The 27,623-nt window shown below is 37.6% G+C and overlaps 1 protein-coding gene across 3 annotated transcripts in view; it reads left to right on the forward strand.

Annotated features, from left to right (window-relative positions):
* The first annotated feature begins 10,367 nt into the window (after positions 1 to 10,367).
* LOC149075531 (bestrophin-4-like) overlaps positions 10,368 to 27,623 on the forward strand; it is a 30,929-nt gene continuing 13,673 nt past the window's right edge. Inside the window, exons 1-5 of one of the 3 annotated variants that reach the window (XM_089242911.1) lie at positions 10,368 to 10,932; positions 17,335 to 17,469; positions 23,878 to 24,044; positions 25,469 to 25,626; positions 26,800 to 26,877. In XM_089242911.1, the coding sequence (XP_089099037.1) occupies positions 10,754 to 10,932; positions 17,335 to 17,469; positions 23,878 to 24,044; positions 25,469 to 25,626; positions 26,800 to 26,877 (717 nt within the window). In that variant the 5' untranslated portion in view covers positions 10,368 to 10,753. Of the gene's footprint in view, positions 10,933 to 17,334; positions 17,474 to 23,877; positions 24,045 to 25,468; positions 25,627 to 26,796; positions 26,878 to 27,623 lie in introns of those variants that run through there. The other 2 variants (XM_089242909.1, XM_089242912.1) reach the window with 2 other exon arrangements.

A 27,623-nucleotide genomic window follows, 5' to 3' on the forward strand; every position in this document is an offset into this window, starting at 1 on the left:
GCCTGAGTCAGTGCCGTCTTAACGCATGGTCCCATCCAGGCCTCAAGAGAAGAGGGGCCTCTCAAAAATGAGATCTGGTTGAAATTTTCCAGGATATACCAGGTAGGGCCTCCGAAAAACCATTTGGCCCGGGGACCCATGATACCGGGGGGGCCCATTAAGACGGCCCTGTCCTGAGTCCGACCGTCCATGTACGGTTCCGTTCAGTGCGCACGAGCTCCAAGGAAAGATTGAGATATCCGTTGCCGTTGTAGTCTAGTGCGCTCATCCGGAAAGTGGAAGGGCGTGGGTTCGATTCCCGCAGGGGGGCAGTTGAATTTTTCCTCTCTATCCAAAAATATATCTTCGTATCTGAACTTAGTTTACAGACTTAGCATTATTGTGACTTCATTGGTGGCGCATCACAATCAGACATTAATGTCGAAGGACTAGACACACCCCCGATTCAAATCTCATACAGATGTTTGAAGCGATCTCGGTGGATGAGTGCTATCTGGATGATCAAACAGCTGTCAATAACCCTTCGAGGAACCCCGCAAGCCTTGTTAAAGAGGGAGGTTATCCCATGTCAAGGCTATATACAGTCCGTCTCAAAAGTTTAGATAATGCACTTTTCTTAAAATAACAAGAAAAATACGGCGAGTAAAATTAGTACTTTTGAATGGATAATATTGAATCATTTATACATTTATAGAAACAAAATTCTACGAAACAACATTTAGAATATTTATGGTATCGAAAATACAAAAAAATAGCTGCCTCAAAAGTTTGGAGAAAACTTAGATTTACAAAAATTACAGACTTTTAATAGCTAATAGACTTTCCATTTTTTCTAACAACCTCAAACACACTATCCTGTATGGATCTAGATAAATTTTGTAGGGTTTCAAGATGAAAACCTATACCATTCTTCCTCGATAGAACTCTTCAAGTCATCAACAGTCGAATACTGTATTTCATTTGCAAACACATTTATCGTAAGTAAGTATGCACCATATATTCCTAATACGATTCAAGTCAGGACACATCGATGGCCAGTGTAAGAAAAGATATATTTTCACTTTATAATGTTGAAATGTCAAGGTTGGTCCTTCTAAATCTTCTCCAACCAGTAGCAAATTGTGTTCTCGGGGATCTTCTTTAAGCATCAGAGTTTTGACGACCAATTTCAAAAGTTAAGGAAGCCCTACCAATGGAAGCAAATGCTGCCCATACCATTATCGAAGCTCCACCTTACTATCTGCTGAAAACATCTGTGTGGAACATGTGAGTTCCATTTTTTTTATACAAAAATATGGTAAAATATGATATGAAACTACGGCAATTTGTCTCCATAATAAAACATGATTTCGTGCCTATTTCAGTCTTTCTTCTTCACCTGTCTTTGGTGCTTCCTTGTGACAAGCGATTTCCTAACCATTCTTTTACGAATCAAATACAAGTGTCTCTGATCGGTATGCGAACTGTATCCGTTGAAATTTTCACTCCGGGATCTTTCATAATTTCGTGCAAAGGCCTTTCAACGGTATCGTTTTCGTGTAAACGTGTACTGCGTTGCCTACCACAACCACGTTTGTACTTTTGGGACACACGTTGAGTCAGTGCACATCAATAACATCACAACTACTCAAAGCAACCTTTTACAGTCTTTCTTTTTGCTTTCTTATGAAATACTCGAAGGATTTCATCGTACAAAATATGCGATGACTTCGGCAAATTTTTTTAATGAAAACCAATCCGATAGCTTTCCACTTTAATATTATCACGTCTCTGATACGCCACATAGACGCAATCTCTCCGAAATTTTCATATAATTGGAAAGTTTTCTAAACTTTTAAGACAACTATTTTTCAAAATTTTGAGTTTAAAAAATCCAAAACATATTTTCCTCGACAACTACTGAAGTTTATAGTAAGTTTTTGTACTCTGGTCACAAGCAAAAAATAAATAAAATCAAAATTTCAAATGATATCCACGACGCAGTTAAAAATCTATAATGCCTAAACCAGTGGTCTTCAACCTTTTGCTAGTCACGAGCACTACCTGTACCATCAGAAGAAGAGCAGCCATACGAGAAGTTTGACATGCGAACGCATGAAACCAGGATGATTTCAATCCTTGAATGCAATTTGTACGAGGTGTTCAGTTGAAACGTTGACCAAGTGCTCGCTAGCACGAAATCGGACACGAGCATCGAACACTCTGGGAGAGAGCGCCGTGGTACTCGCGAGCAACGGGTTGAAGATGCCTGGTCTAAACCTTTGAGACGGACTGTAATAAGGGCTGTTTAATGACACGCCGAAGTCGGTCGTGATTGTCCTGACAACCGAGTTCGGTGTGCGCCCGTTCTCTTGTTAATTACGATAGTTTGCAATCGCTGTGTATCGCCCATTTTACCGAATTCTTTCCAAAATTATCTTTTTGATTATTTTCATAAGTATCTGTTTATTTATTGGCTTGCTTCGTTCAGCCATTTAAAGATTTAAAAAAAAAGAAATTTTGAATTTGCTCTTATGAGGGAACTTCCACTAAGAATATTTTTCTCGGATCTATTTCAATTGAATCACGTACGTTATTTAACTTTCATTGGATTGACTGAAAGCCAACTTCAGACAGATAATTTCAATTATCTTTTGAACTCTATAATAATTTTTGATTATCTTTTTTTCTTTTATTTGAATTAGGTGTAGCTTTTAGAAGTATTCGCTGCGTTATTACCAATACAACTGCAACATAAAAACATGGAAAGCAAGAACATATGAAACAAAATCCTAATAAGTACAATGTTTGCAGTTATTATTATTAGTTTGAATGTAAATATCAAAAGACATTATGAATCATCAACTATTTCTTGGATTTTATCCATTTCTAATTTTAAATTAATTAAAATTAAATTAATTTAAATAAACTTTAATTAACTTTAAGCATAATTATTTTTAATCTTAACTTATAAATTATAAAAATACAACATGTCAACGCGTACCAGTGACACTAAGCAATACTAGTGTAGCGACCTCTACTTGAACTTTTACCGATTGCGGAAAAATAATGACGTCGCGCTTCGCAATTTTCTGGTGCGAATGATTGTTACCTAACAACGCAAGTTTATATAAAATCGAATGTTTTTCTTCGCAGTCGGCAAGCAACCATTGTTATGTGATGTCCTTCATTTCTATGTGTCCGTACCAAATAAATCCTATTTATTCATTTAAAACCTTCTGATTGTGATTATCTTTAATAATGGAGCTCAACAACCGGTCCTACAGATAAGCGTCTACATGGGTGCCTAAACTAGAATAAGAAATCTCTCACTTAAAGCAGGATATGTATAGTAAGCAACTTAAATTTCAAATAAGCCGTATGAATGGTACGTCTTGTGTGCTGATGTCGTCTGCTAAAAAAAATTATGAGGGCCGTGACGTACACAGCAGCTCCCAGACAACGCCCAATGAGCCAAGGCGACAAGCACGACTTCAAAGGGATGAAACAGCCTTTACTGTATAGCCCTGATCCCAAGTGCAGATATCCTTGAAAGACTGTTCAGATAGTGTATGGTGATCAATGCATTGATTCCCAGCATGGCCCCCCACATGGGGGGCTGACAGGGCTCTAGCACTGGGGCCCGGGGCGGTTATCATTTTTTTGCTTTTTCACGCTATAAATTAACTACAGAAGAGACCCGTTATAAGTCTGACCGAGGGACCCGCGAAAGATCCCAGCCTAGGGGCCCCGCTACAGGATGTGGGGGCCATGATTCCCAGCAATGTTAGACGGTGGATAAAAGTCTCGAAAAATTCAAAGTTCATCCTGTGGTTATGTCACACCCTACTACTACTTTACCGTACACCTCGTACACATTCCTCTACCGAATTACTAACGAATCGGTACATGCTGGAACGTATGTTCTGAGTGTACGTGTGACCCTAACGTATTTATGTTGCTGAGTTGCGCCTGTTTCGTGTTCATGCTGCCATCTGTCTGTCATTTTCTGAAGTAAAGATAAATGCATGTCACATCCTGCACTGGATACAATTAGGAAAGGGTTTATGAGATCACATTGAGAAAGGCAGGCGTGTCATTGTCACATAAACCATAGCAAAACTTGAAATAAGAAGCAGTTTTCATAGGCCTATCTGGGCCCGTTTGTATTCCCACAATCAGCCCTCAGGCGCTGGGATTGGGGGGAAACTTTGATTCTGGTCTGGTAAATAAGACACAGTGCAATGCAGAAAATTGCTACTACAAAAGCACACATAAACAACTCATAAATATTCCTCTGAAGAACTTCTAATGAATTGCATGTCTAAATGTGCAGTGTATATGCCCTGTACCAAGCATAATTTTTTTTCCCCTTCAGTAGTGACTGTTATGTGTTGTAAAAGTGCTGTCATCTCTCTTCCGAATTTGGAAGCAAACTACTCGGTCGATTATTTTGCCTATTGTATCATGCGTGAATTGTAGGAAGTGACTGAAAGATCGGTTTTTGGAAAGTTTGTGCCCACTATGAGCGCTATGATTTTCGACTGAAGACGTAGCGTTCCGAGGAAAAACAATCAGTCAAGGCCATCTTCAGACATATTGAAACGAAGAAATAATTTGTTGATGAGTATATTGAGAAAAGTTGGTAACATCATGACGAAACTGAAACAAAATCATCATATTACCATCTTTTCGGTTTTTTTACCCTTTCAGCGGCAATCCCGAGGTATCTCGTCAAACTTGGTCTGCTTTATTTTTGTCACGCCGGCATATTTTGTCAAACTTGATCCGCTTTACTTCTGTCACCCCGAGATATATCGTCTTCTAAAAACGCAATGAAACTGTTTTTACAATAAAACATGTTTTTCATTCCCCTTCCAACCAATCGTTCCCCTTCCAACCCTTCCAACCATTCCCACATGTACGGGTTCGTTGGGGGGTTCCGTGGGGGGGGGGGTGCATTTGGGGTGTAGCAGTAGTAGGTAGGGCCTCCAAAAAATGGCTCGGGGATCCATGATGTTCTTAAGTCAGCCACCTCGTTGGGCAATTTGCCTGTTGTGGCGTTGTATTTGTATCTTGTATCTGTATTTGTAACTACCAGTATGAGGAGTCAGCTCTTGTTCAAGGTTTAATAAGGAAGAACTTGCAAAATAGAAAAACAAATATACGCTTATTATGAATAATACAAAAAGATTTTCTTCCCAAAAAAAGTATTTCTCTTTCTAGAAAACCGCGCATGTTTTTGTATCATAGTGAGGGAAATAAAAGCGATGGGCGGAGTAAATTTTCTTGCTGGGGGATGGAGGGGGGGAAGCAGTTACCTGCTCGCAATCAGAAAAAATACTTAACATACTGGAAGGTTTTGGAATTTTAAATGTGCCAGTTACATATAATGCGGATCAGGAAAATTTCAAAAACCTCTTAAAGGGTTGAAGGAACAAATGGGTGTACAACATTACGAGAGTGTGGATGACGTTAAAAAAATCTTGTTTATTATGTCTTTTAGAAACTGGAACGGAATTCTAATGAAGGATAACATTCACACTCGCAGAACCATGGCGCAAAGATGTGCCGAGAAATGAGAACCATGCTGAAATAATTCATATATCATAATTGCTTCACTTACGGGGGTTGGTACATGCAAATTTTCCAAAAACACATTTTCCAATTTTTCAGTTTTCAAATACCATGAAATTTCCTGCGTTCAACTGTATTCAAGTTTTTTTTCTACCCTGTACTAGAAATATTTTAATATAAACTGCTTGCAGGTATTATACATATGCTAATATGTTTCCCTTTTCTCAAAACTAAGTTTTTTTGTTAGTTAAGGAACATTTTTTTTTGAACATCTCATTCAAGTGTCTTGAAACTGTGTGTGTCTCAACACTATGGTGTTACATGATTTAACTCGAGGATTTTTCATTAAAATTATTTAAAACAATTTTGTGGCACAAAACATGGTAAATTTTGGTATTAAAAAAAAAAGTTTAATGTTCTTGAAGTAAAAATTCGATAAAAAAAATAACCAACAATTAAATTCCTAAATGTTCGTATTACATTGTATAAGAAATATCCCTAGTCTTTCAGGGAAAAAACCAGTGCCTACTGTGAATAGAAGATTTTTAAATGTTTCTTAAAGAAAGGAGTTTTTTCCCATAGGAAAGCATGGGAAGCCAAGATCGTGCACCAACTCCCTTACGTTAAAAATCCTCACAATTCTGAAATCCTGACCGTTTTTAAAAATTATTTCTCGTAAATTTCAGTAATGACACTCGTCGAAGGTTCAAATGCAACAAAGAATCGAATAATATCTGTACAAGCAATACTTGAATTCCATGTTCATGAAACTCCATGTTCATTAGTTTCCATCAACACAAGACAATGGAGACAATGAATAATTGATGCAGGTGAGTCTTTGACTAAAGTCTTTAGCACCACTGACTCGTCTCCCGAGATCGGTGTTTATTTATATCTGCACTGGGGGGAATTGTTGCTTGTGTGTGTATACAAATCACTTCGACTCTCTCTTCAGCCTCCAATCAGAGCCTGTATATTTATGTCCAGCTTTCCTAGACACTGCAGAACATCCCAGTTTCATAAATTAATCGTTCTGTGGATGTCCACGTAAAGCCACTTGTTCCCGTTTGGAACAATCGTTACTATAAGTAATCTTCTTTTCCAGAAACTTCCTTGCTCTTAGCGTATAACGGATTCAACAATGGCGGCAAGTTCTTATTGTCGACAAATTTGGGGAATGATCGATCAAGAAAATTATACAAGAACCAGAGGAGGAGGAGGAGGAGGAGGCAAAATTTGTGCAACCGACAGGCGGCAAAACCATAAATCCGTCTCTGAACAACTATTAATGATATATTTTTCAGTGATGTGTGATTGCGTAGAAGAATACGTGACTTGGCCTAGGTGTATGGCGTCCTGACCCACATGTGCTATAGCAACTCTTCAACCTTTTTCAAATCGCAAGCATTATCCGCGCACTTCTTCAAATAAAAGCCGTACTGGAAAATAGCGAAGGCAACCATATGACGATTCTGACGTACGTTTACTCAACTCAAATAATGCTAAGGATTCAAATAAGGACTAGCATAATGCTAGTCCTGGAATGGAACCTACGTTCTTAATCAGGAAGTCAACTGGGGCCTTGCGAGGGTGAAATCGGGCTCAAGCATCAATTATTCTTGGGCGTTCTACTTACCAGCAACAGGTGGGAGACGTCTGCACTTGATATTTTTTAGCTCTCGCTCGCTCGTTCGTCCCACTCCGAATTTTTCATGCATACTGGGACCTGGGAACTTTGTGAAATCAGGGTTTCCAAAATTCAAAAATCAATTTTAATTGAAAATTGTAAAAAATGAAACAAATATACACTGTTGTACCATGGTTCATTTTGAGCGTGCGGGATGTCTATAAATAGACAGGAATCATCTGTTTAAAGGCTATTCCGGACAACTAGGGGGGCCGTTCAAGTATTACGTAAGCAAATTTTTAGCCATTTTTGACCCCCCCCCCCCTTGTCAGCAAAATTTCGTCATCAGCTCTGCCCCTCTGAATCCTAACTCATATTTTCATAAAGGGTGGTTGATGACGTAATCATTATCCAAATCCCCCCCTCCCCCTTGTCATCAAAAGTCAGCAAATTGGAAACCCCCTCCCCCCACCCCCCATCGATGATGACGTAATACTTGAACGGCCCCTAGGCTTCCACACCACTTATCAAGAAACCAGAACTGACGAAACGAAGGTTATTAACGCTAAGCACTCTATGACAGCATTTTCTATAATTATAATTTCTCTTACGAGATTAGGTGAGGTTATATATAGCATATACATACTTTTCAAGAAGGCATTGGTATTGAGACTATTCAAAGCTTTCAACTAGCATTCAATTTGGTCTTCCGAAGAATTCAAACAACCTGATCTTCATATTTATATCAAGTTTGATTCGGTTCAATTAGCATCGGAAATGTATTGAGCCCTACCCATTATAAGTAATCCCAAAGTAAACCTAGTGTTTCATCATAATTCAACAGCCTGACAGTGTGCGTAAGAAAGTCCCTTTATTCTGAAATAACTCGCGAACTTTTGATCCTAGGAGCATACTTTCGATTGGAAAAGTTATCCAAATAACGTGTGTGTGCCTCAGAGAAGTCATTCATCTCGCAAAAGGTTGTCTAGTTAGAGTAAAATAAATAAAAAAATTATTAATTTTAAAAAAAAGTTATTTGGTCACCCTGTCCTAAAAAACCCGGTTAGAGAGTTGTTGCCCTGTCTCTCTCCTGAGACCAACAAAAATATTCCATGTCTTTAAGTCAATAAATTGGCTGAGGTATTTTAATCCAAAAATCGGAGAAAATGAAGGAAATATTCGCATAAACTAACAGACAAGCTTATTTTACGTTTCCTTTTGCGCTGTTCCTTTAAGCCGGGTTTTCCTAGGAGCAGACTTTCTTCTGCGCGTCCACCGTGAAAACTGTGATTGGTCAAAAAACCTGAATTTCAGGTTTTTAACCAATAAGCGTTTTCACGCTGCACACGACGCCGAAATTCTACTCCTAGGAAAACCCGGCTTTACCTCTTTTATGAATAATACAAAGAACTGCTTAAATTAAAAACCGGTTTTACCACAGTCAAACCGGTATTTATCTTTAATCTGTTTCCTTTACTAAACCGAATGAAGAAGAAAAAAAATACTTTTTTGTTCCCAAAACTCACTCTATGATCCAATAGTCATTCGCAAATATTTTCTTCCACTGTTCACCTCCCCCCTGCTGCAATGAAGCACCGGAGGTGTATGCTGACTTCACACTGGCCCAATTCAGCCTGACTTAATGTTCCTTGGCGAATATTTTCTTCCAGAAAAATTTTATACGCCCACACTTGTTGCGACTGTTAGCGTTCTTAGACCAATGTGTGGGCAGGCGGTTCGGAAGTTCGGGAACGGAAAGCGGCTCCTTTAAAATGGTTGGGAGGTCCTGGTCGTTCTCTTTGACCAGCCCTCCAGTACATTTCAGCGACAAACATTTGACGAACCTTGCCAATCGTGGAGTGGAGACACTACTCGCCCATGACCAACCTTGGAAAGAATTAGGCCAGGCTGAACACGAGTGTGGCCTCAGCATGGCCCCCACATCCTGCAGCGGGGCCCCTAGGCTGGGATCTTTTGCGGGCCCCTCGGTTAGACTTTTAACGGGCCCCTTCTGTAGTTAATTTATAGCGTGAAAAAGTAAAAAAAAATGATGATAACCGTCCCGGGCCCCAGGGCTAGATCCCTGTCAGCTCCCCCTATGTGGGGGCCATGGGCCTCAGCTCAACTAACAAACAAGATGAAATGCATTTCCTTACATATATTAGTTCGAGTGAACTCGTTCACGTCAGGTAAACGATTCACAAAAATCCAGAGGATCCCCCCCCCCCTGCCTACAAAAAAAAATTTCAGTACAGACTAAAAGCAGGATCCTCTTGAGTCAATATTTATAGTGCCAACCCAAGATTGATTTTCGAATAAATACACAGAGTATTAACCCCTTTCACTTACAAACGAATTGGCAAGAAATTGGGATGCTCTTTATTTGACGAATCGGCAATAATTATAGTAACCTTTACCTAACCTAACCGCAAGTTAGAAAAGGGGGAAGAAGAAAACCACAAAAAAAATAAAAGAGTAAGACAGTATAAAAGATAAGGTGATAAGAGAAAATTTAGGTACAAAGCTAGATTTCTTTTCACCCTTATCCTACCTATTCTCTTTCACTCTTATAAGAAAAATACATCATACGTGAGGGAAAAAATCACTTTCAGGGTGTACGAAAAACCAAAAGGGGGGAAAAAAATTGTAAGGTTGCAACAAAAAGAGCTTTCGGATGATCAGGAGAGAGGAAAGAAAACACAACCAAACTCTGTCTCTCTTGTTTGAATTCATTCCACTGGCGTTTGGACGTAATATTACGTCCTTAGATCGTAAAGTAGTTAAAAAATTTAATCTAAATCTGGTCCTCCCGAGCACTCGGGCTTTTCCCTCCCCCAACCTTCCCTCTCTTCCTCTCTCTCTCTCTCTCTCTCTCTCTGGAGGTTTTTCAAATGTGGATCACGAGTGACAAAAAAAAATGCTTAAAAAATTAATTTTTGTTTGTTCAAGGTCTCGTCACATATTGAATAGAAAATGTGATCTCGTCTCGTTGCATAAAGATCAAAGCGTGAACTCTAATCCTTTATGTTGAAAATCAGACACAATAGTCCGATACGCTGGTGAAAGGCAAAATGCCAATGAATGTTTATATATAGGGATGATGGGGAGCAAAACACCGCACTTCCGTCAATCTTCCTTATTCTCTTCTTTTCTTGCTGGAGGACAAAAAAAAAACAATTCGTGTACAGTTTGGTTGGTGGTGGTACTTACGTGCACTGCGATGCAAAAGTGCGCCAAACCGCGTTTTTGACACACGCAAGTGAACGACGACGACATCATCCAAAAAGTTTTTAGAATGTTGATTATTTTTTCTGGTGTAAGAGCCGTCGAAAAAATTTATTGAGGAGCTCTCTCATCTTGAAGCACTGCCGCTGCCACTCGGGAGACAGTTGAACAAGCCAAACACACCACCGACCGACCTTCTTGGATGGCATCCTGTTACTGTTGTTGTTGTTGCTGCTGCTGTTATCACCGAAATTGTGCTGGGATTCATATTTGTTATCTCCAAGTCGACTTTCTGTGGCCATGCCATGAACGTTATTATTGATGTGTTCGCATTAACGACTCGGAATGACCGTGAGTTACCAGTATGACGTGGCGTCGTCCACATCGGGTGGTTTCATCAGGCTACTTTTCAGATGGCGGGGAAGCGTCTGGAAGCTGGTGTACCGGGAACTGCTCGTATTTACGGGAGCGTACTTCTTGCTCACGATGATGTACAGATACGCGTTTACAGAATTTCAGAAACGGTGAGATGCATTTTACTAGAGAAATATACATAATGTAATGCCCCTTTTCCATATTTTTTTATGTAAAACTAACCAAGAAAATGCATACTTATAACATTCCGAACACACTTATAAATATGGTGTGTTACAGATTTCAAGTAAATTGTAAATGTAATGATAATACAGGTTGATCCTAAATTCATGAGAGGCGATATAAGACTGCTAAATAAACATTTTTGGTCAAAGAATGTGCTGTTGAATCGCAATAGCGAAGTGGGTAGAGGACGTTTTTTTCCGAAGTTGCATATGCACCCTCGACTAGTTGATAGCACATAGCGCAGCAAATCCGTCAGAAATATATGATATTTGTTTTTGGTGAGTTTGGGCACCCTCTCTACCACCTTTGCTATTGCGATTCGACCAAAAACGCTATGTCCAAAATTCTATGATCAAAAATTCTTGTTTAGATGACCTCTTAAAGTTTTCCCCATGAATTTAGGATCAACCTGTATAATAGCTAATATTTAGGCCATAATAGGAGTATGGAAATGCTTCATTGCCTTAAATGTATTGTGTATTTTATATGAAACCACCGGGAAACCATAATTTAATGGTTAAGCGACGAAACTGAGAAAAAAAGAGGCGTTCATTACGTGCCAGTGGATAACTCGAATGAAATATAATTTAGCCATTAGGTGCAAGAGTGTGGTGTAAGCCATTTTTCGTGCAATCCTGACTCGCATCATATGTGGGTAGCTTAACCTTCAATTGCAAACCTCAATCGTCAATTGCTCAAATATTTAGATACTGTATAATCAATATACTGAGTTGACTGTGAAGGAAAAAAATAACACTTCATTCAAATACTCAAAATTACAGAAACTTCCCAAAAGGACTACTTATCTCGAAAGTCTATTTTCGACTTACACACAACAGCTCAATTGAGGAAATAAAATTTTTAGACTCATGAGAACAACGTACCCTCGTTAAGAAGAACTGTACTTGGAAAAAAAAAACCTGTAAAAAAATGTAGAAAATCTAGTACGAACTTGCAAGTTGTTGATACAGGGTGATCAGCGAATAAGCCCTTATTTCAAAATTAAATATCTCTACAACAAAGATCAATAGAGTTATGCGGTAAACGGTACGTTTATTAGCAAAACTGTAAGAATGTTGTACAGAAATTTTGAAAATTTAGTTTTTTTTAAATTTTTTAGAATTTAAAAACAAAACAAAACTGGAGATTTTGGGGTTCCGAAAATCCTCATTTGTGTGAAGAGAAACCACTGCATTCGCCTAAAGTTACTGCATGGGTTGCGGTATGCGCCATGTGTGCTGACAAATTGTTCCAAAATTGTAACGTAACGTTCAGTAGTAATCGTTTCTCGCACGAAGAAGGGGCCGATAATGCCTCTGCCATTAAAAAAAAAAACACTAAATTTTCGAAATTTCTGTACAACATTCTTACAGTTTTGCTAATAAACGTACCGTTTACCGCATAATTCTATTGATCTTTGTAGTAGATATATTTAATTTTGAAATAAGGGCTTATTCGCTGATCACCCTGTAAGATGTTCAAGGGGCTTCCTGAGTAAAATGTGTTCGAACATATAAAATGGCCTATGGTTTCATAAACTTTTATGTGGATCTGCGCTTTTGCATTTCATGACCATTGGCGATTTATATGCATTTACCATCTATAGCAATTCTTCATCCTAGGGTTATCAACACAAAAAACGCATTTTTTAGCTGAACAAGGCACTCGTCTGTATCTGTTGAACAGAACACCCACGTTATCAAAATGTGTAAAATGAATGAGGTAATGAACCTCGCAAAGAATGGATACTGAATAAGTGAAATCACGTGCACAAATGTATTTGGCATCATAATAAATGACCTAAAAGAAAGATTCTAATCTGTTTTGGTCATCGGGGGTTTGATCTAACCTTACCAAATTGATACACATGTTAGGGGCCGTTCAAGTATTGCGTACGCAAATTTTTAGCCATTTTTGACCCCCCCCCCCTGTCAGAAAAATTTCGTCATCAGCTCTGTCCCTCTGAATCCTAACTTATATTTTCATAAAGGGCGGTTGATGACGTAAGCATTATCCAAACCCCCCCCCCCCATCGATGATGACGTAATACTTGAACGGCCCCTTAGTGTTTGGGTGATTTTTAATGGTAGTGTCAATACACTTGTCCAGATGGTTTTTTTTCCATTCATTATTAATCTACAAAGTTTATTGCCTGATTTATTTGCATATTTAGGTGAAGCGTATTCCCTTTTTAAAGACGTGGATCCTCGTCAAATCTTTAGTCAATCCTAAAACATGCGCTTTCACATCAAAATCCGTTCAAAAACAATAAAAAATAAGGTAATAATCGAATAATTTCGCGTCAAGAATCGTTTTAACAGTTTAACTGTCGATGAAGAAGTCGATGTACGTAAAGAATGCAATTGCACATGTAAGTGCACGACCATTTTTTTAATTCTTATAAAACATTCTGCAGCGCAAACAACCGTTCTGCCTGATTCCGGCCTTGTGTATATTAAGTGTGCGATGTATGATTTCTTGCAAAACATCCATCTTTCTGCTTAAATCATTTTCCATGCATCACACAAAAAAATGTTTTCATAATGTGGAATAAATTTTATACATCGGAACATCCGTAGATGAATTGCATAATTTCATTACCATTTAATTAATCATATAGGCTGAGCATTAAAAAAACACACTTTCAACTTTACATGGGAAAATGAATATTATTATACAGGGTGTTTCAAAAAGAATCACCCGATTTGAAATACGAATATTACGAAAAATATTGAACGTAGACACTTAAGATTAATTATATATGACATGGCTAACCATAAAGTTTTTCACAAACCAAATTAAAATTGCTCAAAATGTCCCCCTTGGGATGCACGGCATATGTCTATACGGGAGTCAAATTCGCCCCAAAATTTTGCGAGCATGTTTGCATCCACGGCTGCTGTTATGCGTATCTTCAGTTCGGCTAATGTAGCTGGAAGGGGAGGCACATAAACGTAGTCTTTTATAGACCCCCCCCAAGAAGAAATCACACACTGTGAGGTCCGGTGATCGTGGAGGCTTGTGATGTTTATCTGAATCGTCAGATCCCGTACGGCCGATCCATCGTTTAGGAATGCGATTGTTCAGAAATTCTCGAACGTGCAAGCTCCAGTGTAGTGGTGACACGTCCTGCTGGAAAAAGAAGTCATCCGAATCGGTTTCTAACTGTGGGAAAAGTCAATCTTGACAAACACTGAAGTGGCGGCCGAAGAGAGAACGTTAGCCCTACCTATCAACAACTGCGTGAAACTCGAGATTTTCCTCTTTCTACCTATACATTATTCGATCAAAACGGATTAGAAGCTGAATAGTTATGATTTTTTTTTTAATCGGATGATTCTTTTTTGAAACACCCTGTACATGGAAATTACACACATGCGTTTGTGATAGCTGTCGTCGACTTCCTTTGGAAGAAAAAGGTATTCTATGTGCTTAGTAGCCTAGCAGATACCATTTTGATGCAATCAAGTTTTTGCGAAACATCTTGGAGAGCAGCGTCCTTATCAAAAATCGTCGCAGCTGTTGTGTTCCTTTGTTTTAGGATGGGCACAAAAGAAATGGATAGAGCACAAATAAACAACTAAAAGGAGATAGTGCAGACTTTCACTTTTGTCCAAGACGGGGCTCGGTGGCTATGACACAAAGAATTTCTCAAATGCCTGGATGACAATTTGCCTGGATAGGGTTTTTTCAACAGACATGAATGCAAGATATACAGAAGACTGGATGTTATGAAGATATTTATTATTTTAGATGTTAATTTTTTAAGGAAGGAAAAAACTCATCTCTGCCTCTACCGGGAGTCGAACCCGGGTCCCTCGATTGCCGGACGAGTGCTCTGACCACTAAGCTACAGAGGAGATAGGGATTTTCCTTCGCTAGAGCGTATATATGCCGAACGGAACCGTGCAATGGACGGTGAAATCGATCAGCTAATAGCTCATGGACGACGAGCCACCAGAGGGCTATATATATGACATGAATGTCGCTCTTCACTTGTTAATACAAGATATACAGAAGACTGGATGTTGTGAAGATATTTATTATTTTAGATGTTAATATTTATTTATTTATTTATTATTATTATTATTATTATATATATATTTTTTTTTTTTTATTTTTTTTTTTTTTAAGGAATATACGCTCTAGCGAAGGAAAATCTCTATCTCTTCTGTAGCTTAGTGGTCAGAGCACTCGTCCGGCAATCGAGGGACCCGGGTTCGACTCCCGGTAGAGGCAGAGATGAGTTTTGTCCTTCCTTAAAAAATTAACATCTAAAATAATAAATATCTTCACAACATCCAGTCTTCTGTATATCTTCTATTAACAAGTGAAGAGCGACATTCATGTCATAGCCATGAATGTATTACCGACAAATTGACAATCAACAATTCCGGACCATATGCATTCAAGTATTTTGTATTGAGACTATATCAAGGACAGAGTTTTCGTCCTCTTCACTGCTGTACGGTTAATTAAGCTAAAATAGTCTCACTACAGCGTGATGATAAAAATACGCATCGGAGGTATTTGGTAAAAACTACATTATCAAAGTCTATATCTTCCAAGGGAATAAGGTTAGCAACTTGTTATAGACATTCATAATTTACTCCAAAAAAAGAAAGATATACGCTACTAACTAATGCAAGTAATTCTCATTATGCATGCAATGTATATGGTACTGTATTTACAGTATATTTTCCTATGAAACATTGAGAGAGAGAAAATGCCTTTCGTTCGGGCTCATCCAGTATAAACATGAAAAACATAAAAACACATTCGTGAGCTTTTCAAAAGAAAAAATTAAATACAATTATAAACCAAATATTAATTTGCCGCCGTACTATTAAGTACGCCGCTGTGGTGGTCGAGTGGTTATAGTGCCGGACTCGTGATGCGAGGATCCGGGTTCGAACCCCACAGTAGTGGTCGGCTGAAGTTGGTTTTCTGTGGTTCCCAACTTCAAGGCGCAAATGCGAGCCGATCTCCCCGTTAAAAAGTCTCGCCACAGAGAGCAACACTGGACTTATCCCGTTGCCGAGATCTCTTCCAGACCAGCTTCGTGGCAGAGTCCGGAACACTTTATTTTGTGTCAAAAAAGAACATTCAAAATTTTTACAAAATATTTTCTCCGGACAATTGGGTAGTGTCGCGATTAACAAATTTTGTGGTGATTACAGACGAGATGGGGTTCGGAGTTGGAGAAAAGTTTCTGGGTTTCGTTAAGACGGGGATGGATGTACACATATTAGGATAAAGGTATGTTTTGAAAGTAATTGGAGGGGGGGCCACGTGCCATCTCATCTGTTATCTTACACTTGTCATATTATATATACACAGTATAAAAAAAAAAGCAAACGAAATGAGAATCTTATTGTGTAATATGAAATATGCGCCGCTGTGGTGGTCGAGTGGTCATAGTGACGGACTCGCATCGCGGGTACCCGGGTTCGAGCCCCACCGTCACCACAGTGGTGGTCGGCTGAAGTTAGTTTTTTGTGGTTCCCAACTTCGAGGCGCAAATGCGAGCCGATCTCCCCGTTAAAAAGTCTCGCCACAGAGAGCAACAGTCCTACAAACAGTACAAATATTCAGTCACTACACATCACTCACTTCACTTCTGAGATATAGATGGCAGCACTGAAAAATCATACACAACACTAGATACGCACTCAGACTGTTAGGTACACGCACTTACACTTCTGGCACAACTCACTAGGTAGTAAATTGCCTATGGCAATAGACCTGAGTTGTGCTCGGTTTGAAAAAAAATATATATATATATAAAATATGCATCGGAGCGAGTCATCTCGCTTAAACACCTTTGGATTTGATAACTTGCGGAGTAGAAGCCAGCATCAGTTTTGTTGGGTTGAGTTCACTCGCTCCCCGGGGTGGATTTGATGAAAATATACAAAATGGAAATATTATGGAAATACGGAATTTCCCGTAAAATATAAGTCATAGGTCACCTTTTTTTTAAAAAAAAATTAATCAACTAATTGTGAATTGCATTTCAAATATTCAGAATTGGCTCTGAATACTCAGCAAGTATTTTTTAAGCTTAAAAATATATTTCGATTATTTCTCCACTTAACGGCACATAATGCGGCGTTAACTTTACGAAATGTGAAAATATGAAGAAGAATAATTAAATTATTTTTTTCACCCATTTCTTTTCTTCGCTGTAGGCTACTACATTTATTGAACAAAACCGAAAAACACACATAACACAACACGCACCACACTACAACAATCAATACAATACACAATTCAATATTTTGAATGTAATTAAACGTTTCTTCATTTTTGTTTTTGTTCCATAGAATATTCGAGAGGATCGTTTTCTTTTGCTCAACATTCATGGATCTCATTCCGCTAAGTTTTGTGCTAGGATTTTACGTATCCTTCATAGCGACCCGATGGTGGAACCAGTACATAGCTATTCCCTGGCCAGACAAGTGAGTGAGTAACAATAGAAATTATGATAGCCATTGTCAAAAAAAAAATCAAAAGAAAAGAATGGGGGAAATTGCTCGCACAGCTTTGAAACTAGAAGAAAGTAGATAGATAATACACTGAAGTGCCAAAAGTCATGGGAAACCTCTTAATATCGTATGGCACCTCCTTTTACCCGGCAAAGTGCAGCAATATTAAGAGGTAGAATATTAAGAGATGACTTTTGGCACTTCAGTGGACATGATCGTCGTAAAATACACACTAAATTCAGAAAAATATACAGAGAAATCTCGCAACAACGATACTTGATATAACGATAAATCCCAGCAATATATTACGAATCTACAGCAATATTTTTTCGAATCTTGTTTGTAATTGCTTATGGTCTAATGATAAACTCCTATCGTTATAACGATATCATTTACTACGATAAACCTCTCTAATTATAACGATATTTCTTGAGAATGTTTCGAAACTGCTATACAGTGATATTTTTTGTATTTCACTTAAAATCACCTTCAATATAATTTTGAATTTTTTTTGTTCTTTCGAAGGTGTTTATTAACATCGGTATTTTGCATTATCTACCCTCCTAAAGTTTTAATAGGGTTGCCGTCGAGCTAGTTTCTGCCGCACAACACATACAATAGTGTTGTGCGGCAAAAACTTTACAGAGTAAAACAACTAACTGAATTTGATTCAATTACCACATTTTAACGTGTATAAGGAACCCTTTTTTTGCCGAAAATTGGGCCCCAAAAATAAGAGGGGGTTTCTTATACATGGATATTAGTATCCACACATTATAGCATTATAGATATATATTTTCAACATTTCTCCCAAATTTAAACCCAAAATCGGGGGAGGGGGTTCCTTATACACGTTAAAATACGGTAATTAGAGTTTTCTGCTGCAGGTAAAACTTACTGTTGCATTTTACCGTGGTACTAACAACACCAGTTCAAAATAGATGCCAACAACAACATAAAGTTGGCACGCCACCACGTTAATATTCCTGTATCGTTATACAGTGGAAGGTCCCCTAACGGACATCCCTCGTTAACGGACACTTTTCTGATCTCCGGTCCCGTGAAATAGATCTTTAATGTATTTCACTCCCCGTTAGTGGGCACTCTCGATAGCGGACAGTAAAGTCCGGCAAACTCTAATTTATTAATTTTCGGTCATAAACCGGGAATTTATCGTATTCAACTAAGATTTTTTTTAATCCCAAGCTCATGTTGTTAAATATCACAAATTGTCAATTAATTACTTTATTTAGCTGAATAAATTATGGTCCAGGATAGTGAATTCGAATGATAATGTGGTGGTTTTGTTTGTTGATACATGGGAAGAAAGTCAACATTACAAGACTGATAATGTTGTTACGAATGTTTTTATCTTCTTCACACTTATTTTAGTTTAATTTTTATTGCAAAATATGTGTATTGAACGTATTATGTATGAGAAAAATTACTTGCAGAAGGAAGAATGAAGAGAAGGAAGCTTATAAATTTTTCCATATTTATCAGACTTTCCATTTTTATTTGAGAATAATCGCAGGTGAAAGTGATGAATGTAGTGAAATTTAATCAAATTTTCTTCATCGAGACTATTGGTGATTACTAGGGCTCGGATGTTTATGCCCTAAAGATGAAACGTCGTTGCTGATAGGTTAAAAAACCCTGAATTTACCGATCAGCAACGACGTTTCATCTTTAGGAGCATAAAAATCCGAACCCTAGTGATTACGCAAAATCACCGGCGTATCATTTTCACACACAGTAACGTATATACATTTTGAAATTAAAATATATAGGAACCAATATTGCGAAAAAAGCCAAACGTCGTATAAATGCACAAGTCGTATAAACGGGGTTCCACTGTATATCGTACCTCCCCATTAACGGACAAATTTTTTGGTCCATTGGGTGTCCGCTATCGAGAGGTTCCACTGTTTCGAGATTTCACTACGTCTCACTGTTAAAAATTAATGTAATGTTTGTATATAACTTGCGTGTCGCAAAAAATAATTCCCATATAGACCACGTCTCTCCGTTTGAAAATAGAAGATGCTTCCAAAATAATTCTCGGAGAATAATAGGCACCCGCTTTGAGACAATAAATGATGATAATAATAATGAAAAACTCCCGCAGTTGAGATTTTACTAAAAATATCTTCACTAAAAGGAGGAGGGAGGGAAGAGGAGAAGACACAAGGGCGTGGGTGCTGCCTCTTCACAAGATTGATCTAATCTTATTTATTCATTCTTTGGGGAGTTGCCTTTCTTTTGTTGTCCGATGACTAATTACACGTCGCGAAACTGGAACTTTGTTAACTTAGGAATGATGAACACGAATTCGATGGTGGCACGGAACACTTTCACCAACATCGCCAATGTCACGGATAGAGGTTCTGTTGTCGTGTTTACTACTTGTGTGTATAAGTGGGTTGTGGTTGGAGAATGACGGGCTGTGCACGTTATTTCGAGGCAAGTCGCTTCTTTGTAGGATTTTTGCGTCCTTTTCCTCGCCTTGACTTCTTCTAAAAGAGAATTTTTCTCTCGGAATTCTGGGTCGTTAGAAGCTACTATTCAAAAGATTTCAAAATTACGGAGGTTATCCTATGGGTAAGGCACACTGTTATATACAGTCAAATCTCGATAAGTCGAATGTGCAGCGGCTGACAAAAAACTTCGAGTTATTGTTAGTTCGACTTATCGGAAATTCTAATTTCAGAGTGAGAAAAATAAAGATTTATCAAAATAGCAGTGGAGTATTTTTACGGATATTGTGTATTAGCAAAACTGCTGGGATCAAGAAATTCGAAAATATAAGTTATTCTAATTTAATCATTTTTAATTATTGAATGAGAGCATTCAGAAATAAACTAGACGTACATACTGTATTATGAAAACGAACGCACATACACGTGATGTGCGTATAAATGAATCGAATTATAAATAAAGTGTATACGAGGTATAAGATTATTTCTGTCAAAAAATCCAATGATTTTTGACTGTCCCTCTCACTTTGTCCTTGGTTTCGTGAGAAAGTCATTCACTTTTTGCAAGTAGACAAATGAATTCAAAAAATGAATCTGCTAAATTCTGTGGTGTTTGGTCAGAACATGATATCTCCAAAAAATTACTTTTTGATCTTGTAGTAAGTCTTTGGTAGTTATAACTATTAGAAGTGCGATAAATGCACAAATACGTGTGTATGACTAAACAACATGCTGATGTATGATATTCTCATTTGTATTTGTGTGTTTGCTTTATTTATGATTTTTAAATGACAATGAAAATGCTTATATCTCAATAATGTGGTTTTGGAGTTATGTTCTGACTATACACCACAGAATTCTGTTGCTAAATGTTGAATTCTATTGCCAGGGGCGTCGGGAAATGTTTCGAAACTGTGGGTGCTCGTCTTTAGTTTTATATCAGAAATTTTAATTTTTGAATCAATTCTGGGGGTGCTCGGATCCATGCCACAAATTATAGTGGGTGCTTGAGCACCCATATCACCCCGGCTCCGACGGCACTGTCTATTGCTAAATGGTAAATTCTATTGCTAAATGATAAATTCTATTGGTAAATGGTAAATTCTATTGCTAAATGGTAAATTCTATTGCTAAATGATAAATTCTATTGGTAAATGGTAAATTCTATTGCTAAATGGTAAATTCTATTGATAAATGGTAAATTCTATTGATAAATGGTATATTCTACTGCTAAATTTTAAATTTTCTATTAACAAATATGAAATTCTACTGCTAAATTTTAAATTTTCTATTAACAAATATGAAATTCTACTGCTAAATTTTAAATTTTCTATTAACAAATATGAAATTCTACTGCTAAATTCTACGTTTTAAATTTTTCCCAATCCCGAAAACTTTGACTTCGAAAGAAAATTTTGAGTTAAGGGAAAATTTTAACACAAAGCACGGAAAAAAATCTGGGGCTGAGTGAAAACTTTGACATAAACAGACATTCGAATTATCGCGAATTAACTGTGTCATTTACGTGTAAGAGCTGTCCTGAATTGTTTGCACAGCAGATATTTCTGCAACCGTTAACTTTAGGCTCATTACTTTCAATTGCAAATAAAGTTTTCAAATAACGTTTGTTTAGTTAAAATTTCAAAATTTGTTTGAGGGGTCGTCTACATAAAAAAAAATAAATTAGCTTTTTATACAGTTCCCGTGAGCTAAAACTTCCAATTATCGAAATCCCGCTCTGAAAAAAGTCATTTGCAAAAAAATTCATATTTTTAAATGCAATATTTATTGAGATATTGAATACATAAAATCGTTACGTTCTGGCAAGTTTTCATTGGCTCAAAAATTGCTGTTTTAGAGACTATATGGCAATTGAATAACGGAATTTTTTCAACTTTGAATTTAATTTGAGTTTCACAGTGTGTGAACTCACTCCCACTCAATCATTGGTGGCAAATGCTTAAAACTTCAACGTGAAATTCTGTACCTCCGTTAACACTGCGTTTAAAACCATGCAATTTTTTTTGTAAATAACTTCTCAGAGCCGCATTTACATTACACTAGTTGGAAAGTTTTAGCACACGGGGTCTACGTAAAAATTTAAGACATTTTGAGTAAATACACGTCATTTGAACACTTTTTATAATTGAAAGTATGTTACTGAAGTCGAAAGGTTGCAGAGTTATCCGCTGTGCAAACAGTTTGGGACAATCTGTACAGCTTATTGTAGACAATATCGCTCTTTACGATATTGTTGCTAGGTTACCTCTGCTTTTCAATGACAAGCAGGAGGAAAGATTTTGTATTCCGCTGAGTATCGGAGCCGCCCTTAGGGGTGTGTGCGACAGGTGCAGTCACACCGGGGCCTCACGTTTTCAAGGACCCGGTGAACAGAAATGGAAAAAGGATGGGTTTTTTCCTTTTTGTGAATGAAAAACAACGTGATTGCTCTTTAAGTGTAATAATGATTACGAAAATTAATAGAGGCCTACAGTGGCACTTAGGCTAGTAATTTTTCATCGAGAAAAATACTCATCATCACTAATTGTGACCGAAAGTTTATAATTGATAAAAAGGGCTAAACTGCTGAAAAAATTACAAATTGGCAGAAATATTAAATTTAAAAAACGGGACATTTCTAAAAAAGTCGAGATTGTATAAGCTTATTTTAGAATGGGGTTTGCTACAGAAAAAGATTATGATCAATTATTTCGCTGATTGGTTGTCAGTACGGGCATAATTACCCCTTGACAGCTCATATATACAGGGTGATTATAAAAAAACTATCCCGACATATGGGCCCCTAACTATCATACCATTCACAGAAACTGAATGAAATTTTGGCATAAGGTATTTTGATGTACGCGCTCAAGAATGATATGGAAAACAACAGTGTCCCTCTGACAGTTACGGTTACAGTGAGAAAATTTCGAAAATATCAAATGGCAACACCAAGTTTTTTGTATTGGAATGTGATCTCCATTGTGAAAAACCCTAAACAGCGTTCGAACGGCAACTGTAGCATGAAAATCACCGGCGGCAGATAGGCTAAAAGTGAGGACCAACCAATAAGGACAGAGAAGCAGCATAAAATAAAGCATTTTATTGTGTTTCACAAATTTTGCACATGACCTTGTGGAGGACTAATCAGGCTGGGATCGAAGAAACGGTGTGACGAATGAAACGAACATTAATGCTCTGGTGCACGGCAAAGTCCTTTTTACTTTTTCCTTGCCTAGCTCCGGGGATTTTCGTGCTACAGGTGCCATTCCAACGCTATTTAGTGTTTTTCAGTATGGAGATCGCATTCCAATACAAAAAACTTGGTGTTGCCATTTGATATTTTCGAAATTTTCTCACTGTAACCGTAACTGTTAGAGTGGCACTGTTGTTTTCCATATCATTCTTGAGCGCATACCTCAAAATACCTTATGCCAAAATTTCATTCAGTTTCTGTGAATGGTATGATAGTTAGGGGCCCATATGTCGGGATAGTTTTTTTCTAATCACCCCGTATATATCGATACACTTGCATATGTTTAGATATATCGCATTATACATTATATTATATTGTATTGTGTTTTTGAATGAATTTGAATAAATTTTGTGACTGACTGAAAAAAAAAATAATATTCTCGCTTGTTAAAGTCTGGAACAATAACTGGCTTCATTTTCAAAAACATTGCATCATCCATTCGGCATTGGTACCATCAGCTAGTGCAATTTTCTCTCGGAGTGGCCCTCTATATCATCACACGAATACACGCTAGACTTAGTCGATGATCGTTATTTAGGGATACTGAAGTTGTTATTGTTTTCTTCAATTTTATCAAAAGGAAATGGAATTAGGTAATGTAACATTTATATCATCTTGTCATATGCTAATCATTTTTGTCCTCTGCAGGTTGATGAATAGCATCGCTTTGTACATTCCTGGAACTGATGAGACAAGTCGCGTTCTTCGTAGAACATTGATGAGGTACTTGAACGTTGCCCTCGTCCTAGTTCTGAGGTCAATAAGTATGGCAGTCAAGAGGCGCTTCCCGACGAGAGAACATCTTGTCGAAGCAGGTATAAGAAATTTAATATACATCTCAGCATTAAATCTCCGCCGGTAGTACTTTTCTACGCGAAATATTCAACACAAACGTTCCCTTTAAGGGGAATACGGGAAGCTCAAATCACATGAAAATGACGAAATGTTTTTCATTGCACAAAAAAATAGCGAAATTTATGTAAAGTATTCAAGGAAACATATTTTCTGGATATTATGCTGAGGTGAACTAGGAAAGAAAAGTCATCTTGTCCCCGCCAAGACACGAACGCAGGCCCTCTTGCATACCGGGGAAGCATGCTACCATCTACACCACTGCAGACACGACCTTGCCCTTCTTATTTCACGCAGTGTAGCGTGAGGCGCTAAAGTAGAGAGAGTAGTAGCCTCTCAACTTCAGGAAATGGCATAACACTGTCTCTACTTCAGTGCCTCACGCCACACACCGTGAAATAAGGGAGGCAGGGTCGTGTCTCCAATGGTGTAGATCAGTGTTTCCCACAAAGTGGGTAATATCGCCCCCCCCCCCTGGCGTGCGATGGAATTGTTCAGGGCGGCGATAGAGCTACGGGTATTTCATAGGATCCTCAGAAAAATATTTCTGAAGAAGAGTGCGATGGAACAAAAAGTTTGGGGAACCATGGTGTAGATGGTAGCATGCGTTCTGCGTTCCCGGTATGCAAGAGGGCCTGGGTTCGTGTCCCGGCGGAGACAAGATGGCTTTTCTTTCCGAGTTCACCTCAGCATAATATCCAGAAAATATCTGTTCAACAAACCACATTGAAATATGTTTATTATTTACTTTCCGACTGCGATTTTTAGAAATGATCATCGTGAACTCATTATCATTTACTTACATGTCCCCTTTTCTTCCACTCTCTGTCCATTTACATACAAGATAACTTTATCATCATAGTTTTCTACATCTCCTTTTGTATATTTTATCTCTTTCACTCATTTATCTATTATTTTTAACATTTAAGTCAATATTTCCAAGTTCCTCCTTTTATGATATTGTGTTCTAATATTTTAAACTAAACCACTAAATGTACAATTGGTTTCACTGGCGTATGCAGATTACAATACTTTTTGCAGTAAAAAAAAATACCGCCTCCCCCACCTTGAGGAAAATCCTTCATAAGAGTATGATTGGTTTATATGGCATATTATACATACAGTCGAATCCCGTTATAACGAACGCCAAGAGACCGGAGGAATCACTTCGTTCAAACGAAATTTCGTTATAAAGGAATTCCAGGTTACCTAGCATTGTTCCTATGTAAACTTATTTGGGGGATTAGAAAAGTGTTTGTTAAAACGAGATTTTCGCTATAACGGTATTCGTTAAAACGGGATTCGACTGTATATACCTTATCACGCACAGAAAAAAAAAACATTACAAAACCGAAACATTTTAGAAACTTTTTTTTATTTGGGGCAGGTTTCATGACGAAGACCGAGTTGGAGTTGTTGCAGTCCGTTCCATCTACCGAGTTCAACACGTTTTGGATTCCATGTACGTGGTTCATCAATTTGCTGAGGGAAGCTAAGCAGGAATGCCACATATCGGATTCTAATGGGCTGAAGCTCATTATGGAAGTAATTTTTTTCCACTTCAGTCCCGATATGTTTTTAAATACAGATTTAAGGAGATTTAAAAATTCTCCATTATTGCCACGATATTTAAAAACAAAAGCTTGAAAAATGTCCGCACATGAATGTTTTAATCCCGATTTTCGTCCATCAATAGACACTTATAAAAATTGTATTCTTGATTTCCACATAATCAAATTTTGGATAATCCAAGTTCTAAGTTATTCATCATATCTTTTTCAAAATACAGGGTGTCCCGTAATTGCTAATGCGGCCTTTACCTCATCAACCGTCGGTCGTAGAGTTAAGATTCCAATTTGAAAAATGCTCAAAAGGCATTAAAAAAATTACCCTGCAACAGTTTTGGGTGTGAAAATACAGTGTGTCACGAAATGAAAAAAATAAATAAATTTTCGTACGGTTCCTTTGTGTTGCCTAACTTTCAATTAGAAAGTTGTTGCCTTGTCTCTTCTGAGGGTAACAGAAAAAATTTCAATTTTCTAAGCACAATATTCGCTGAGACATTGGAATTTCAAAATCAGAGAAAAGTCGGGAAATGAGGGAAAGAGCGTTTCACCATTAGTTTTTTTGTTTTTTCATAACTTTTCTCCATTTTGAATTCAAATATCTTGCACTTGGAAACTTGGAATTTTTTTAAAGCCTCGGGAGAGACAGGACAATAACCTTCTAATTGAAAGTTAGGGGACAACGGAGCCGTACGAAATTTTCTTTTTTAATTTTTTGACACACTGTATTTTAACTCTCAAAACTGATGAAGGGTAATTTTTTTTACCTTTTTGAGCATTTTTTAAATTGGAATCATACCTCTACGATGGACGGTTAGTGATACAACGGCCGCATCAGCAATTGTAGGACACCCTGTATAGTATCAGACTCTTCGGAAGTGATTTAGACCCGTGGATGTTTGACTTGGTCTTTATATAAGAAAAAAATTTCGATTTCTGAATTAGTTCTGGATTGCTCAAACCGGTGCTACAAAATACTGTGGATCCTTGAGCACCCACTGCACCTCCGGCTCCTACGCCACTGTATAGCGCACTGTCATCACATCAGAAATCCATAATTAAAAATTGTATTCATCATTTTCTATGAAGGCAATGGATTTACGCAGTAATGTCAATGCTTTCAATGTACTCTCATATTTTTATCTTTTAGCAGGAATTTAATGAGTTCCGATCAAAATGCGGTATCCTATGGAGCTACGACTGGATAAGCATTCCTCTAGTTTATACTCAGGTACGAGATAATTACATGAGTGTATGTGTGTATATACAGGGTGTCCTGTAAGTTCCAATTCGTCCTTTATCTCATCAACCATTCATCATAGAGTAATGGTTTTAATTTAAAAAAATGCTCAAAATATGTTCAGAAATCACTCTATACCAGTTTCAAGAATGTAAATACAGTAGAATCCGTACTCTCCGGCATAATGCTGCGGAACAGCGGGCCGGATAACAGAAAAGTCGGCTAGGCCGGAGCTCTATAAATGCTCACTTCCTACTCCCACCATACCATCAAAACACCATTTTAATACAAACAACCACTCGTATTTATATTTTGTGACCTCTTGGTACAAGTCAGTACTTTATACATAACTGTAATGCAATTTATACATAATGTAAATGTTTTCTGTGTACTGTAGGTATTAAAAATTTATTACAGAAAAAAGGAAGTCCAACACAAATATTGTTAAGAAAATTAAATAAATAGTTCTTATTTATATTTATTATGTCATTTTTCGCCTGCAAATAGTCAGTCATTATCTTACGTAAAGCTGAAAATTATAGCATTCCACTGTAAATATCGCCAAATTGGCAACAAACTTAGCGAAGTTTGGAGACAGCTCCGATGATTTGGCGACGTCATGGCGCCAAGAGACTAGACCAGATAGTCGAGATTCTACTGTACATTAATTACGAACACCCTGTATGTTGGAAATAAAATAAGGAATGAAAAATGGGACGAGAAAAGCAAAAGTATAT

Source organism: Pholcus phalangioides, unplaced genomic scaffold, assembly GCF_987345545.1.
Source record: "Pholcus phalangioides strain wild (caught in Gottingen) unplaced genomic scaffold, Ppha-v1.0 ptg000015l_1, whole genome shotgun sequence".
In the NCBI taxonomy this organism is placed as follows: domain Eukaryota; kingdom Metazoa; phylum Arthropoda; class Arachnida; order Araneae; family Pholcidae; genus Pholcus; species Pholcus phalangioides.